Consider the following 17664-nt stretch of genomic DNA (forward strand, 5'->3'; position numbering starts at 1 on the left):
CTCCGTTAAATTCTACAACTTTTGGTAAAGTTGCAAGCCAAAAGCTTGAATGGTTACTACATGAAGAGCTGTCAAAAACAAAAAATAATTTTTAATCTAGATTTGTTCGAAATAATTTTATTTTTAAACTTTTTTTATCAGTAATAACAACCAACATTTTTGTACAAAATAGTAATGGAATCTCTTTGAAATGTAATATTCTATCTATTAATGCAAGTTTTTTTTTTCAATTTTGCAATCTAGATGTCAAAATGTTCAACAGATACACTGAAAACCTAAAAAAAAAAAACATATTTTTACGTATAACTAGAAACCGAGTGAGTTTAGGACATATGCTTATAGGACATTTTTTACCAGTTTTGAACCCAGGAACCATTTCCTGAAGTTTGTCAGGGTTCCCGTAAACACCCTGTATATGGGAAATTCGCTAAAAAAATAACAAAAAATGTTTAACCAGGCAAGAAACATTTAGGTTTTGAGATTCAAAATTGGTTTCAACCACCACTAATATAATAGACCTAATTAATTTCATAATACATAGTTTGTTGTACTTTTTACACTGACAGACTTAGGGAAAGAAATAAAAAGAACAAATTGATATAAATTACTTTAATTAAGTAACAAAAATATATATTAAGTATATGTCTTACAACTAATGAATAATATATTAGACGAACAATGGCATAGATTATCAAAACTAATAAAAACACTGTATTTTTTACTACCCTTTAGAAATATTATAAAAATTGAATTGCAAGCATTGTTTATCAAGTTGTAAACAATGTTTTGTTCTTTTCAATCATATGAGGAGATTTGACGAAGAATATTTGCATGAAAAGTCTTTATTTCATATTACAGCGATCATAGCAGATTAATAAGAGTTAACGTTTCTCATGATTTCATGCAATTTTCTTCTTCACGGGAGATTCAGAACTCATTCTTAGTCACAAGGTATTGAGAATCAATGAGACCTTATACCAGTATAGAATTATAGGAAGAATTAATTGAGAATTGGAATCGCTCCTCACCTTTAGATTTATAAGGTATTAAACCGCGGCTCAACCCAGATTTTTTAACAGTTAATAATATTAACACTTGTAAAATTTGACACTTGATTGAGTACCCTGATTTTGGTGTTCCCAGCATTTTATTAAAAAAAATGACTAAAATAACTTTGAGAGTATTTAGTCTATTTCATTTTTACATCAGTTTTGGCGTGAACTACTTGAGAATGGCATTTTCTTATTATTTTTTTCAAATTGAGTTATGTAAAACCATTGACCTTTAGATACTGAAGTAGACATCCCATCCACAGTATATGGACCATTTGTCGCCAATTTTTAACAAAAAATGTTGTGTGAGCCAGTCATAGAATATACTAGTGTCTATCCATTTTCTACCTTATTTTTTGTTGCTGACGAAGTTACTGGGTCATAACAGTTGCTATAAGCCATTCCATTGAATTGCCTTGGTAAAAAAGTTTCTGTATTTGACAGAAATTTGTAATTTAGACCAGCACGATTCGTTGGTGGCTCATAAAAACTACGATGATTTTGATTAAAAATCTGGCTACAAATTTACTATGGGGATGGAATGTATAGGTAAAACCTACAAAGAAATATTTAGCCTAATAGGTAAGCATAAGTAATAAATTAAATTAATAAATTGTATTGATAAATATCACATAATGTTCTAAGGCGGCAGCCAACAAGGCTCCAGTTGCTAATAAATATATAAGCTACAAAATAACAAATCACTAAAAAGCCAATAAATATAATACTGATTGCAATTTTGTATTCAATTTTACCCTGACTTTTAACAAGAAAAATGTAACAATCATACTTTTTCACAATGTCTAAAACTCTAGATTCAACATTAACATTAAGAACCATAGTAATATTGATATAAACTATTTAACTTTAGCTCCAAAAGCTGCACATTTAGACATAGGAGTTGTGTAAAAAAACTTCCAATTACAACTGTCTATGCTAATTACAGCTGTCCGTATGATTTAAAAAAATCTGAAAACTATAATACAAATTTCCTCGATTATAAAGTCTACTTTAGTATAAGTATAAACTATAAAGAACTATTTTTTATTTGGGTTGGTCAATTAAGATCTGAAGGTCATTGGGCTGATTCCAAGCGGTTCCAGACAGAGAATGCCATTTTGTCAGGAGCTATGAGCTTATTATGCAATCTAACAAAAAAGTCAGATAACAAGTCCAACGTTAAAAAATGATAAAATGTCATTAGCATAGATATTAGATAACATAAAAAAAGAATCCCGTCTCAATCAGGTGTCATCTCATGAGGAGTTGACCTGTTTGTGGCTTGGTATTAGAGGCCAACCTAAAATAAACAGCTGATAACTCAGGTTAAAGTTGACTGGGTAGGTGAGTTCTTTCGGGCCCCTCAAGTCTGACATTTTGCTATTTGGCAACTCTCCTTAGTCCTTACATTGAGAATCTTCCAATCAAAAACTTGTTATCAAGACTTGTGATTAATAATTAAGAGAAAAAATACAGTTTAACTACTAAATAATACTTGGAGGTTAATTTAGTCAATTTATTTGACTACAATTTAATGCCAAAGACTATGGTTGTTTTGATATAGTATTATAAATATACTAATGTAATTTAATAAAATTATAATTAAGAACCTCAAATTTGCCCTTCTATTCTAGTTTACTATCTATTATAAAACTTTTTTTATTAGCTCCCTTTCTTGTCTGTTTGGTACAAATTTTGCAATCAATTTTACACTAACTCCCCGATGAGCGAGAGACTTGAATCTTGAAACATAGCTCAAAAATAGATGACAATGCAATATTAAATCATTTTATTTTCATATTTCCTTTGGGGCTACGTCCCGTAGGCTTTCAAATTTTCAATGTTTACATTTTGGAAGAATGTAAATAGTCAAATATATCAATTGAAATCAGATGTAAATACTTTAATTTTAAAGTTTGAGCAGAGGTTAAGAGGTAAAGGTTCTGTTCCTGTGATATTTAAAGAAATATAAACAAACATTTCAAAGTAAAGATAAAAACACACACACATCTGACAGACAAACATCTGATTGCAGATAAAAAGGTTTTGGTTATATATTAACAGCAGGCCATGTAGTAGCTATTTACATTACAAGTGTAGTAAGAGCGTTTTTACATCACGCAGGTGAATGTTGTGCAACGAGCGGAAGCGAGTTGCATAATTCACCTAAGAGATGTAAACACGCTCTTGCGCATCGTGTAACGTACAAGATTTTACCTGACCCGACAATATACATGGGTTTACGTACAATATTTTTCATTATCCATTTCACTCATCATCTAACAGTAACGTTCTTTTACAAACAAAAGCTAGGTTAGGAAAATACTTTAAAGCATAACAATAACATTCAAGCGCACAGCTGATTTCTAGCGTTGAACATCGATGCCTCCATAGAGGTATATTTTTTTAAGTTAAGCACTCAATGTTATTTAAATGGGTTTCATTACATCACCGAGTGAGTTTTTTTTCAACTTTACATCACTCGAGAAGTAAGGAAGCTGTATACACCACGCTTGGGATAGGGAAGTTTAACAAAGCGGGTTAGGTAAAACAACTAAAAAGTAGAAAATAATTTTGTATATAAAAAGGTAGGGCATTTGCCAGGAATTTTTCTCCAGTGGTTGATAAAATTTCAACAGTGACTACGAAAATTTATACTTTTGTGATGTGTTTTATGTGTCTCTATGGACTTATTTCAAGGTAAGCCTGCTTTCCTGTCAATTTCCTTAATAATTTATAAATAAAAAACTTTTTTTAAATAACACACTAAAAAGTAGAAAATAATTTATAAATATATTTGGAAAGAGTAAATACTTGTGAGATTTAAAACAATTTTTTTTATTTCTACTTTTAAGTGCGTTTAAAAACATGGTATTTAAAAAAAGTGTTTTAGATTCAACTGACTGATATTTCTAGCAATGTTCTGCCGTGAGAATGTTTTATGTTAGTGTAAAATGAACAGAGAAACTATTTCTCAATATTGAAGTAGACATACCATCTTCATATACCAACTGTAGCCTATTTTTATTCCAAAACCATGTTGAATGGATAACCAACTCACAGGATGTGCTATAATCTAAATGGTGTGTACCTTTAGTTTTTTTTTTTTTTTTTTTTTTTTTCACTAACAACACTCCATTCAAATGTGTCATGGCTAACATTCCCGTTACCAAATTCAAATACAGGGTGAGGCAGTGAAACAGCACGATTTGGATACCAGCTGACAAGGAATCATGGGCTATTAGAGTACGATGACCATAGACTAAACATGTGGAAATTTCAGTAGCCATGGAACGTTGGATGAGTGCACAACTTGCGTTTGCTGTAAAGGCATATTACAAAAACGTGGATATTATGGTTTGTGCTCAGTGCACTTTCCGTTGTGAGTTCAGTCTATCGCCGCAGGCTCCCGTGCTATCAAGGAAAGTTATCCTTTGGATGAATAACTTTGAAGCCACTGCTAGCAAGGCAAAACGCTATGAAACGATTGCAGACGTTATGCAAACGCTAAAAAACATCATGGAATGATTTCAATTAATAATTCATCAATGTGTGCAAAACCAAATACGCCATTTTACTGACACTGTATTACAAAAAAAAAAATTAATTTCCACTCATGTACTTAGGATTTGTGTTAAAAACAACTGACCTTTTTTATAAGTGAATTATTTGTGATTTTTCAAAAACGTGCTGTTTTACTGCCTCACCCTGTATCCATTTTGATTTTAAAAATGGTAACAACTTAAATCGCAGATGGGATGTCTAATTCAATCAACAGTCTAAGATGTATCTCAAATGTCAAATAGAAATCCTTAACGTCACCTTACATAATAAAGAATCATATAGTTAGACAAAAAACTAGACTAGATAAAAGTATTTTATTTAATATTATTAACTATTCAATGCTCTTGTTTGATCACTGTTACAAAAACTAATACAATTTCCAACACAATTTGTATACAATTTGTCAATTTGTCTTATAAAATATAAAACCATAGTATATTTCGTAACAAGAGTAGAAAGCGAGTAATTTCATATTAATGTTTTTAGTGCGAGAGCCATCGAGCACTTTAAATGGTCGAGAATATGTATAGACCCACTTTCACTCATGTTTTGAACTTTTCATACACTACAAAGACTAATTATTTACATAATTTAAAACAGACATTGCATTTTTCTTTATTACAGATAGAATAGTTTATTACAGTAGAATTATTACAAAACTCATAGCATTATTTTTAGGTTATGCCTTCAATTTTAAGTTAATATTTACTTTGGTTGTACAGTCTTGGTTGTTGAAAATTCAAACAGTTAACAAAACATTCACAAATCTTTGTTTGCTCACGTCCGCAAAATAAAAAAAAACTGTAAACATTGCTTTTGCATAGTAAATATTCTTTTTCCGTAGTTAACAATGTAATGATGAATTTTTTCAGGTGATAGCATGTAACAGAAACAGGAAATTTCACAGTAAATTTATATTTCATCACTAGGACGTAAAATGACTCTTTGCGACCCAAGCTTAAGTTTTAGTTGAGAAAATGAGTGAGGGTTGAAAAACACTTTTTGCTCATAATATGGGCATTATATTATAATGAACTACATTTTTCATCTGAACCTTTATTCTAGCAATTTAAGTTACAAAACAAAAATACCTTTCATGTAATATATCTTCTCAAATCGACTTCTAACTTGTTTTCAATTTTGCTAATGCAAACAAGCAGCTGTTTCGTAAGTTATTCAATTGTTTGGTCTATTACGATCGTGTTGGAGTACATTATATTATCGATATGTCAAACTATTGACAAGAATGCAACAGTAAGCTACAACCGATTGAAAAAATACATACATTTGACACATGCAACATCTTACAAAATTATTGAAATTTTACTTCCATGATTAACGTGCCTGATACTGAGATAGTACATGTGACATTATAAAAGATCGTATAGCTTAATACACCCCTGCCACAGCAAATCTGCAGACATAGTGAATTTCCCATTTGCCCAATTGGATTTTCACTTAAGACATACAAAATATTTCCTTATACATGTCTGATTTATTCCCTATTTAAATAACATTAAGTTTAAGAAGTACTTAGGTAGGAAGGGTAGTTGAGTATGTTTAGTAAATAATAGCTAAGTTTGAAATAATTAATTTGCTAAGTTTGATCAAATATATCCATAAACAAGCAAACTACAAGAAATTAATTTAACAACATGGGAACTTTAGATTTTTTCCAGTAACTATTAAGCGCATAACAACACTTCAATATAGTTAATTATTTGTTTTTCAAGCTCAATAGATTGGTTTGGAAAGAAAGTGCAAAATTGTATGATTTTAAAGTCAAAAGTGAGAAAACCCAATTTTTACCCCATAAAACCCGGTTTCCATGGTCATGCTGGTTTGCAAACTCGTTACAATAAACGTAGGCTTACACATTAGTATCAAATTTCATCAAAACTAGATTATTTATACTTGAGTCATCGTTTTAATAAATACATTTATAGGCTATGTATGTATGAATTTGAACGGATTGTGATTTTTAGCCTATGGGGACATAAAAAAAAAAAATAAAAAATAAAAAAAAAATCGGTCCCGGGGCCATGTTTTCCCATGAGTCCCACGGTAATAACTTATTCCCTATATGGGAAATTTGCTAATAAGTCATTCTATCAGTTGACTTTGTTAAATGTTGGCATATTAAACATCAATTGATCTTTTATATCAGTGCAATCTTTTAATTACTTAATTGAACTACTGTACCCCCACTTTGCTTAAAATCCTGATTTGTAGATTATTACAAAAGTTATCGATTTTCTTTTTTCCAAGCGTTTTGATTAAAGCAAATTCCGGTGAAATGCAGTCCAGATATGTAGTATACCAAGAGCTCTTATGTAGTTTCATCTAACAAAATACATTGTGTTCATTTTAAAACTAAAAGATTCTTTACTAACCTTACATATTTAATTCTAAGTTATATGAGATTATCACATTCTTCTTAGCTTATCACATGATAGTAGTTTACACAATGATAGCGTAAAGATAGTGTTAACGAAACGAGTTGAAAATTTAATGTACGAGCCTTGGAGATTGCCTTGAAAACTTCTAAGAGTGTCGTTAACACTATTTACGTGAGTCGAGTATGCTACTTTACCTACGACAGTTTTATTTACTAAAAATCACTACTCATAAAACTTCTAAGAGAGGTTATTTTTTCATTTATAACCTCTCATTGCCACTGACAGTGATGCAACGGAACATTGTACCAATTCACTAATTGCACCACTCCACAATTAAATTTAGCCTGAACAGCTGATTAGTTCAAGTTAAAATCATTACAACTTTACTTCTTCTCTCTCAATCCTTGAACCTCATTGGTCTGTTACTTATGTTGTTAAGTAAAATTATGCTGTTATGTAAACAATGCTTCTAAGAAGAACTGAAACAGCTACCTTAAAAAAACTGTCGTAGGTAAAAGTTTTTTTCCTCCAATACAAAGATTGAGATAAGTCTTAATAACTATAGTTAACTGAAAATCTCTACCTTGAAACAGTAACACTTCATTCCGAAAGAGAATGAACCCCTCCTGGCGTCAATCTCAATTGACAACAATCATTCATCAATAAATTATCATTGTCATTATGCATTGAAGATAAAGCAGAGATTTAGTAAGTCAATTTAACTCAGATTTAAGCCCAATGGCCCACTTTTGCTGAAGTAGACTTATATTCTCATCACCAGATTTGATTTTATATCTGATTTGTAAACACTGCCTATATAAAAAAAGATAATTATGAAATTTCTTGTTCCAAAAGGTTCAATCAATAATTAAGTCTGTATTTTTATGAATAAAACTGTCATTGTTTGAAAAAAAAACTACCACACAAATATGAAGTTTTCAGAGTAAATCAGTTGCTTCAGTTTGGTTTGTATTATTGCCATGGCATAGCCCAAATCATTAACTATACAAATTTCAAAATATTTTGTACAAGAATGGTTCAAATACAATATGGCTTACCACAGAATAAATTAAAAGACAACAAGACTACTTTATCAAGCAAACAAGTATTATTAAAATTTTGCAACACTTCCTATATTATTGTTACATTTTAAAACACCAAGTTACCAAAACAAGTCGACGGATCAAAACAAGACTAGATCACACTTGGTAACTGAGTCCTGAATAAAAGTTATAATCTAGAATAAAATAATTGTTAGTGTATCAGCTAATAAACAAAATAGTTGGTCTAACCCTATTCTTCATCACAATGATGGAAAATCGTCTCTCTTAAAGGTATAACCTTCTTCTTTTCTAGTGTTGTAGGCCTTGCATATTGCTTCAGCATCAAATGGATTGTTTGTCAACACACGCTGAGATGAGTTCAAACTATCTAAAGTGTTCTTCACTCCTCGAAATCCTTTTCGTCTATAGATCGAAGATCGTGCAGTTGTAAGAACACTAAGAGCTTCTTCACCAGTTGAAGATCCTGCAGTCGATTGACCGGTAAGAGGATCTACACCATTCAAAGATTGTGTGGTGGTTAGAATGCTTACAGGATCTTGACCATTTACTGTCTCTCTGATAACAGAACTGGTTGCACCTGAATGGAGTGCTTTGTGTTCAACATCAAAGTCCTCAAAACTGTTTGTAAATTTGGCTGCAAGTTTGCTTTTCTTTGGTTTGTAAGGAGAACTAGTAGAAGCAGATTTATGTTTCGGGGCCGGACACATCACCTTGGCAGAAGACTCGTAGTTAATTGAAGGCTCCAATACATGGGCTGTATAAATCCCATTGCCAGGAGACATATGTCCTGGAGACTCCACATCAGCAGGACTCAGGGATGAGGAAACTGAGTGGAAAGATGGTGACGAAGTTTGGTTCAAGCTGTCAGCATCCTCATACTGGTCCGAATTCGAAGAAGCTGCAAAAACAGATATCAATAGAAAAATAATCCAATTATTAAGTATTAGCTCAAAGCAAAAAAACTTTTCAGGTCAAGCTCGGAAAGTGTAATTTATAATATAAGTTAATGACATCCTTGTAAATACTTTTATTTTTGTGAATGAAAATTAGCAATCTTCTCACAATCACAGGTGATGTTCAGTTTTGCTGTGATCGCTAGAGACGGTAATGTCTTTGTGACTAGGCCTATGAAGGACCATGTTCACGGTTTTGCTGTTACAACGGGTGTTCTCAATTTGGCTGTGACTACAGAAGATGTTCACAATTTTGCCTTGACCAGGGAAGATGTTTTTGGTTTTACCATGTTTAAATATTTAATATTCTATGCTTTTGAATTAACATATGATTTTTCAAGTTTATCATACAACTGTTTACTAATAAACTTTTACTGTTGCTAAAAATGTCTCCTTTATTTAAAACTAAATAATAAAAACTAAACATGGCGCAGTCCGAATTTGAGTGAATTTATATTTGTTTATGACCAGCTAAAAAAATGGAATTTAATAAACCAGATGAGTTATCATTAATAGGCGATATGCCAGCAAATTTCAAGCAGTTCAAGGAAGACATTGAAAACTACTTTATAGCCACAGAGACAGTGAAGAAAACCAATTCTGTAAAGTGGCACGATTGAAGAATTTAATTGATAAAGAAGCTTTGCATTTGTATCTACTCTTTAGTTACTCTTTAGTTACAGATGTTACTGATGAAACTATAGAATCCAACATGGACATTCTTGGAAATGATTGTTTGCCAAAAAGAATGAAATTATGGTTTTTTCAAATTTATATCATGCAGATAATCTGAAGAAGAATCATTTGACAAGTTTCTAGCTAACTTAAGGCATCATGTAAAGATTTGTGATCTCAAAGATCAAAAGTCTAAATTAATAAAAGAACAGATAGCAATTGGAATTTTTTCCAGAGAAGCCCAGGAACGTTTATTAAGGGGATGCATCATTAAACAAACTTATTGAATACTACAAGAGTATTGATCTTGCCAAAAATAATTTGAAGATTATAAACAAAGAAAACGACCAGGTACCTTTTTTCAGTACTGACCAGATAAAGCCAAAATAATATAACATTGCAGCTTCCAAAAACCAATGTAGGAAATGTGGAAGGGATCACGACTATAACCAGACCTTTTCTGCATTTGGGCAAATTTTTTAATTGGTGCAAGAAGCCAACCATTTCAGCAACGTCTGTTTGAAGAAACGTGCTCCAGCAACAAGGCAAAACAAAGCATATGGGTGGTGTGGACATCGCAGACCAGTATATTTCCTCGTATTCATTTACTAGAAAATCTCTGAAATGGTGGAGGAAAATGTTCTTTTGGCTTTTAGAAACAGCCATTGTAAATTCCTTCATTCTATACAATACCAATCAAGAAAGGAAAAATGTAGTTCGCCAGAGACGTTACAGAAAAATGTTGATTAAAGAACTGATCAGAGAAGTAAGAAATGTCCGAAAACGAGGAAGACCATCATCTTTAGTCGAGGACGAGCGACTTAATGGAAAACTTCATCTGCCCTATCCGCTTGAGGGAGGTAAAACAAAGGACTGTGCGGTGTGTAGCGATAGAAGACCAGGAAAAGAAAGAAAAAGGTCAAAGTTTTTTTGTAAAACTTGTTCTAACAATCCCGGACTTCACATGGGTGAATGTTTCGAAAAATATCATTCAGTGAAAAAAATCCGAGACGATTAAAGAGAACTTTCAACTCATTGTTTGTATGAGTAGCCTATATACGTTCATTTTACACTTTTAGTAAATACGTAATATCAAAGAATTTTCATTTTCAAACAAATGTATGTATATATTCAATATCTCTTCTGTTTTTTTTACTTAATAAATCAGTTGTCATTATAAAATTACGATTGTTTTATTACAATTTATATCCCCTATGCTAACATTGCAGGTTTTCAGTAAAAACAATTCCGAGCTGCTGGGAGCGAGCTGCTATGATGAATGCCGAGGGGGCGTGTACTAGGACTTGGCCAGTACAGCTGGCCGCCCGAACGTTGGAACCAAGTCGGTACGGATTGAATTCCGACTGGCTGCAGACTGCGTTGTGGCCACTCCTGCTGGCCTTCCGATCGCAAAGGGTTAATTCCCTTTAAATATGAATACTCATAAGGTTAACATGGGGAATTACAGAGCCACTGGGGCGGAGCCCGAAAGGATTTTTGAGATAAGAATATGCCTATATGTTAATTGGGAATGTAAGCTATCATCATGCCAAATTTCAGCCCAGGCAATCCTTCCAGTGGTTTATGCCTGATTGAACTTCAAACACACAAACAAACAAACACACAAACTTTCACATTTATAATATTAGTAAGATAAGATATAATATGCCAATTCTCACCATATCTATCCTGTACTTATCAAAAACCAACAATAATCATTTACTTAGAATAATATATAATTGTAAGAAAATTGCAATATAGTACAGTAATAACATCTTAAATATAGTATTACTTTTCAAAATTATCCAAAGAAAATACAAATTACTGTGGCAAGTGTCATTTATGTGAATTAGCTTTACATTATTTCAACAATGGACATGGACTTCCTGAGCTTCAACCATTGCCTCTCCCCAGATCCTGCCAACTCTTCACAGTGTTAACATCACTTTATAGGACATTGTGCTTGACTTAAATAAAATTAATCCCAAAGTGTAATCTAAATTTTAAATTGTTTTAAATCAAAAGTATTAGGGACAAGTGCGACTTAAATAAAATTAATCCAAAAGTGTAATCTAAATTTTAAATTGTTTTAAATCAAAGGTATTAGGGACAAGTGCCTTGAAAAGTACCAAATTTAAACCAGCCCCTATTTTATTTATTGCTTGTGGTACAAATGTGAAGACAGAGACTCCAAATTGGTAACCATCGTCCATCTTGTTTAAATAACTAAGGACAAATCTTCATTGGACATTTTGAATCAGCATAGCCTAATAGGCCCAATTATAACTGAAACTCATCAAGATATACATATTTCAAATTGAACTTTTATTCCAAATTTAATCTTCAAATCTTATTTTATTCCGTTAAATTCAGTGAAACCATTTGGCATCTTTCTTTGGACATTGACATATTACAATATAGCATCATAAACTTAGCCTATTTCAGAACAATAATTAAATTATCTACATTTTAAAGTTAAAAGCCTAATATATCATTCGAACCGGCACGATCACCCCTCCCTGAGATCAAGAGCTCATATATTTAAATATTAATCACTTCAGAAGAAACCGACCCAATATAACTGTTATAGTCTAGAATCTTTTTATCCACTTTGGAAGCCCCACCATTTTGTAAATTTACCATTGTTAGACCCTATAGCTAATTCAACCAATCTTATATTTGTAATTCGCTAATAAATTTCATATTGTAACTCACCAAACCTATTTATTCTTAAAGTAATTCATATATTATAAGATTCAGATAAAGACTTACCTCATTAAACACAAATAAAACACAAATTAGGAATTATCTTTATTAAGAAATGACTTTGTGTTCAATGTGGGCTAAATTAATAGCCAAAGGAATTTTGTAAGCCTAAGTTAATAAATAGATGTATAGAAAGCTTTATGGTGCGTAGCAACATAACAAGTTACTAGGTGACTTTTTTACTGAGTTTAATTTTAATACAAGCTTCCATTAGGTTTTAAATAAGTTAATATTTCTGGTGATCTAAAAAATCTTCATGACTCTTCATGAATCTTCATGAGTCTTCATGACTAAAGAAGCAATATTAAGTCAACTTTAAGTTTCAATATTAAATTAGCTCAAGTTTAGAGATTAACAGAAAAAGTTCCAAGCAATTATGGTTTGCTTAATGCTCACACACACACAGATTGCATTAGTAGACAACAGCAGATGATTGTTTTTTTACTTTTAATACTTTTCGATGAAATGGCGACCATACAAAGTAGGTATTTTAAGCCAAGTATGAATGGAGATGAGTGTAGGAATCTTGTAGTCTTGTTAGTGACTAAGGCCGACATATTCCTTAGACACAGCTGTTAATTACATACAGTTTATAGTGGAATCCGAACCACATTTTTGCCTTGGTACGAATTGGTCTAATTATCAGGATAGTACAAAAGGACAACAAGGAGCTTTTATTTAACTAAGCATTTATATGCTAAACTGCAAAGGGTGCAATTTGGGGTTAATTTTATCATGACTCATTTTCATACATAAGAAAATCACAAATTAGGTTAAACTTTGAATTACAACTTTGGGGTTTTGTATTATGAGTCACCTGAAAACAAATCTAAGGTATGATTGTCCATGATTGTTTTTGTGCTTTTACTTTATATTTATCTCTTGCTATTTTACTGTCTTTAAAATTATCCCGGCCAAATCAAATAATCTATTTACAACTACTGCTCCCAACCAAACTACTGCTGGTTCTCTAGAACTTTATTCAATTGTTGACAGACACTAGTTTAACATCAATCAGGTTTTAAATTTAACAAAAGAAGGAAGTTTTCCTTAAAAACTTTGGTTGAACGAACCATGATGAATTGGTGGTGTTAATTGGAATTGATAACAAAATCCAATTCTAGACTAACAAAAGATAAATTAAACATGAACTGCAATAGGTAATTTGTTGTAGTATTTGACAAAAAGGAATTATTAATAGCATTCCAAAACCATTCGTGTGTAGCAAGGGTTCCTATAATAATCAATTATTTATAGCCTAATTTAATTCTCCAAAGTAAACAAATTTAAAACAATAAGTGTTTGAGAGCAGTTTTTTTTTCCTAATATACCAATTTACTTACATTCATAATTTAAGTAGGCCTTATTGTCATTTTCATCTCGATAATTGTTCGATGCTTTCTCTTCCCAATACGATTTCTGTGTTCTGTTGCTATAGAGACGAGACTCGATCTGTCAGGGCAGAATACATGATTAAAACAATAGACTTTAGAAAAAGTCTTCACTGATATTGCATCTGAAGTTGAGGCAGGCTACCTGACCTCGACCTTACCTGAGAGGATAGACAGAACAATAAATAGCTACGCAGATCCCATTAAAATTATGATGATTAATTAGAAATATAATAAATTTGTTATAACTGATAATATATTCTATGTTCATAATAAATTAATTTAATGGTGGTTTCTGTACACCCGTGAATTCGCGGGTAGAACCTCTTGTATCTTATAAATTACATACCCTAAAAGACAATGTACAAAACAAAATGAAACTTAAACTAAACACAACCATACCTACCAGTTAGGTAAATGTAGATTAATATCACTTGAAAACGAGGGTAGTTTCCTTACCAATACCTCATTTAACTACTTTTCCTGAGTGTAAAAATCTAATTACAGCTGGTGCACACCAATAAAATGTCCAATTCAGTATTCAACAAATATTCAAATCATTTACTAAGCCAGGTATAACAATATAGAATTTGTATTGGCTAGGTCATTTTTAAATGCCAACAGTAAATTATCCAACTTATATTTAACTTAAATAAAAAAAAAACACTATTTTTTTCAAGCATGATTACCTGATATAAACTCTCTTGCACCTTCTGCTCTCTTTGGAAGAAGGACCTGTCCGAGTCAGCCCGCCGACTGTGGTTATCAGAAGGCCTATTTGACACACCTGTTTCCTCAGACAGAACAGCTCCTCTGCCACGACCTCTTTTGTGTGGTGGAGCCTTAACAGAAACATTCCAACTATTTACACTACTAGAACACTTGACAGTTGCTATTAAGTCAGCAAAAACTGACAAGGTACAGTAGATCTCCAACCATTCAAATCAATTTTATCACATTTGGATAGTAAAACATTTAATTTAGATAGCGCTGGATTATTGTTGAAATTTATGGTATTTTATAGACAATATGCCAATCTTTTACTGTGACTGAACAGTCATTTTAAATGTTATGTTACTCTTAATTACATGTTATTCCAAACCTCAGTAAAGAATCAAACTTCAACTTGACAAGAAGTCGACACCGAAGACTTGGAAGATATTTCAGAACTTCTACAATAACGGCTTCTACCTTTAACAAGTTTTTACTAATGTTGTTTTAGGTTTCTGAAATTCGTTCTGTAAATGAATCGGTAAATTAGAGTTTAGATACCGGTAATTAACCTATCATTTTTTTTTAACAGCTAGTTATAAACCTTTGTTTGATTAAGTTAATTATTTAACTTTGTTAACACTTGAACTTTCAAGTAGCTGTAGGCCGTTTAAAACCAAGGTAAAATGTTCATCGTTATTAAAATTATGAAAGGCCCTGAAACCTCAAATTTAGTTGAATTCTAAACCCCAGCCTTTTTTACCAACAAACAAGATTAGACTTTTACTGCTAATTTAACTTACATATAATGCTTTATCTCTTTTCATTTGGTGCATCATGTTTTCTCTATGATACTCTTCTAATTCAAGCTCCTCCTTCTTTTGCTTTTCTTCTTGTTGTTTCCTAAGTTTTTCTACTTCTTTGCGTTGCTTTTCAGATCTTTCTTTTTTTTCCCTTTCTTCCAAACCATGCAACACTATATTTTGAGGCTCAACATGGCCAAATAAGCTTAGATTTGTCAGCTCTTGTATAATGTTAGAAGACATTTCCATTCTGAAACAGATATAAATAATTTAAAACTTACTCAGTCAGGACTGAAGTTGAAAATCTTATGTAACATAAGGGGCAGTGGCGGCTAGCCCATAAGGACTCTCGGACGCCGCCCTCCCAACAATACATAAATAAATTACATTTTAATATTAATATTATTCAGTTAAATTTAATTAAAATTATTTTAACGAGTACTTCAAACTATATAGGCTACAACATAAATATATCAAATAATTGGATAATTCAATTCAGTAAAGATTAAATTTTGATCGTCGCTTGCTTAGTAAGGACGGCGCGGACGGCGGCTAGACCGTCCCAATCCCAATACATGTAGTCTTATGGCAGAACAACCAAACAGCTCTGAGGGTGCCATGACGTAATTCCAATGCTTTAGTATGGGCGCTTTGGAGCAGAGTCCAAAGCTGCGCGCGCACTCTTAAATCAGGGCAGCCACCACAATCTGGATATTCTGTAAGACAAGCTACCATTATGATGGGTAGAACTGATGTTGGCACACCTGTTTGTCATACCGTAACTCAAACCTATAATGCATAACTTAGTAGCCTAGTTACCAAACAAATTAGAAATAATTATCATACAGTAAGTAACTCATTTTCAGAAACAAAATCACTCGTCAAACACGATAAAAATTGTAGAAACACACGACAATTAAACTCCAACAACACTCGTATGGATACAAACACAGATGATGCAATGCAACTTCTTCCAACAAAGTCGTACAAAACACGAAACTCAAAGTAAAGCAAAAGCTGTTTCTTTATGTAGGCTAGCCCGACTCATGACAAATCGGCTTATAGGTTTTATGTCCCATTTGGACGATCAGCTCGCCAGTAAGTTTTAAACAAACATTTAGCAGACGTCCAATATATCGAACCGTGGTGGTTTTTGTAATAGCGCCACCGTGGCGGCCAAAGGGTTGCCCTAACTTAACTAACCAAACGATATATCGGATAATCAATCGATATTTTCTTCATTCGGTTGTTTGTGCCAACAGATACGGAAGTCTACCCAATTAACTCTATTAATAGACCTAACTTATTTCTTTCACAAACTGCAACGTATAGCCTACTAATCAAATTGTATTTAGCTGCATAGGCCATAGGCCTAGGCCTACCTCTATGATCATATGCCTAACCTAGATAACTTAAGTTCTGTTTTTAAGTTAAGGATTTGGGTACCGAATGTGAAAACACTCTGCATTATGCATTATATTTAAATGGCTGTCTAAAAGTTTTGAAGAACAGGAAGAGACTATGAGTTATCCTGCTTCATATAAAAACTGTAAATTAGCCTATTTAGGCCTAGGCCTACCAACTTATGTGTAAAATGCAGATACAATGGTTGTTAGTAGTGGTCAGTAGGCCTAGTAGGGTCTAGGCTATTTTTTATTTATGCTTGAACACAAAATATCAATTATGTTGCACAATATGTTAAGTCTATCTCATGTTTAGGTTAATCCCTAGGCCTAATGTAAGTTACCTTGAAAATGCAGGATCACCACTACGTTGAGAAGAAATAAGTTTTTTATTTATTTCTATGTTGGATCCAGTGGTGAAATAATATACTGCACCCTCACAACGTAAACTTCGGACTATAGAAGTAGGCCTATTTGTTTATTTTTACTTCTAAAGAGTAGGCTTAGGCTTAGGCTACTGAGCGAGTAGACAGACCTTTAGAAACTTCTGTCTGACTGAGACTGAGACTGAGGACCGACCATAGAACAGAACTACTGAGGAGGACTGAGCTTGAGCTAGGCCTAGTGATGAGCTTGAAAGCAGTGTATACTAGTGTATCCACGGGGCTGTGTATCCATCCACACACGACCAAATAAATAATCCCGCTTGCCGGGTATTGAAATCCCGTTTAATCCCGCTTTTGAATTATGGCATATCCCGTTTTATCCCGCATGTTTTTTTTTTGTTCAATCCCGAGTGTTATATTTGACGTGCCATGTTTAAATAGTTGTTTAAACATTGCTATTATCTTTTGCTACAGTAGTTTAATCAATTGGAGTTCGT

The 17664-nt window shown here is 32.5% G+C and overlaps 1 protein-coding gene across 1 annotated transcript; it reads right to left on the bottom strand.

Annotated features, from left to right (window-relative positions):
* Positions 1-649: 649 nt before the first annotated feature.
* LOC129003947 (uncharacterized) lies at positions 650-17242 on the bottom strand. Its single transcript, XM_054432297.1, has 5 exons — positions 17126-17242; positions 15379-15628; positions 14554-14706; positions 13817-13925; positions 650-8977 (listed from the first exon to the last, which is right to left on the bottom strand). Exons 2-5 carry the CDS (start codon positions 15625-15627, stop codon positions 8319-8321), a joined length of 1170 nt encoding a protein of 389 aa, XP_054288272.1. The 5' UTR covers position 15628; positions 17126-17242; the 3' UTR covers positions 650-8318.
* Positions 17243-17664: the final 422 nt, after the last annotated feature.

This window comes from Macrosteles quadrilineatus, unplaced genomic scaffold (assembly GCF_028750875.1).
Source record: "Macrosteles quadrilineatus isolate MER2022 unplaced genomic scaffold, UCM_ALF_1.0 Scaffold_9__3_contigs__length_116548681, whole genome shotgun sequence".
Lineage (NCBI taxonomy): Eukaryota > Metazoa > Arthropoda > Insecta > Hemiptera > Cicadellidae > Macrosteles > Macrosteles quadrilineatus.

Coding starts and splice junctions, on each gene's coding strand:
- LOC129003947 (XM_054432297.1), bottom strand. CDS start 15,627: ATGGAAATGTCTTCTAACATTATACAAGAGCTGACAAATCTAAGCTTA. Junction 14,707..15,378: donor AAAGAGATAAAGCATTATAT/GTAAGTTAAATT, acceptor GTTTCTGTTAAG/GCTCCACCACACAAAAGAGG. Junction 8,978..13,816: donor GGCCTACTTAAATTATGAAT/GTAAGTAAATTG, acceptor CTGTTTTTGCAG/CTTCTTCGAATTCGGACCAG.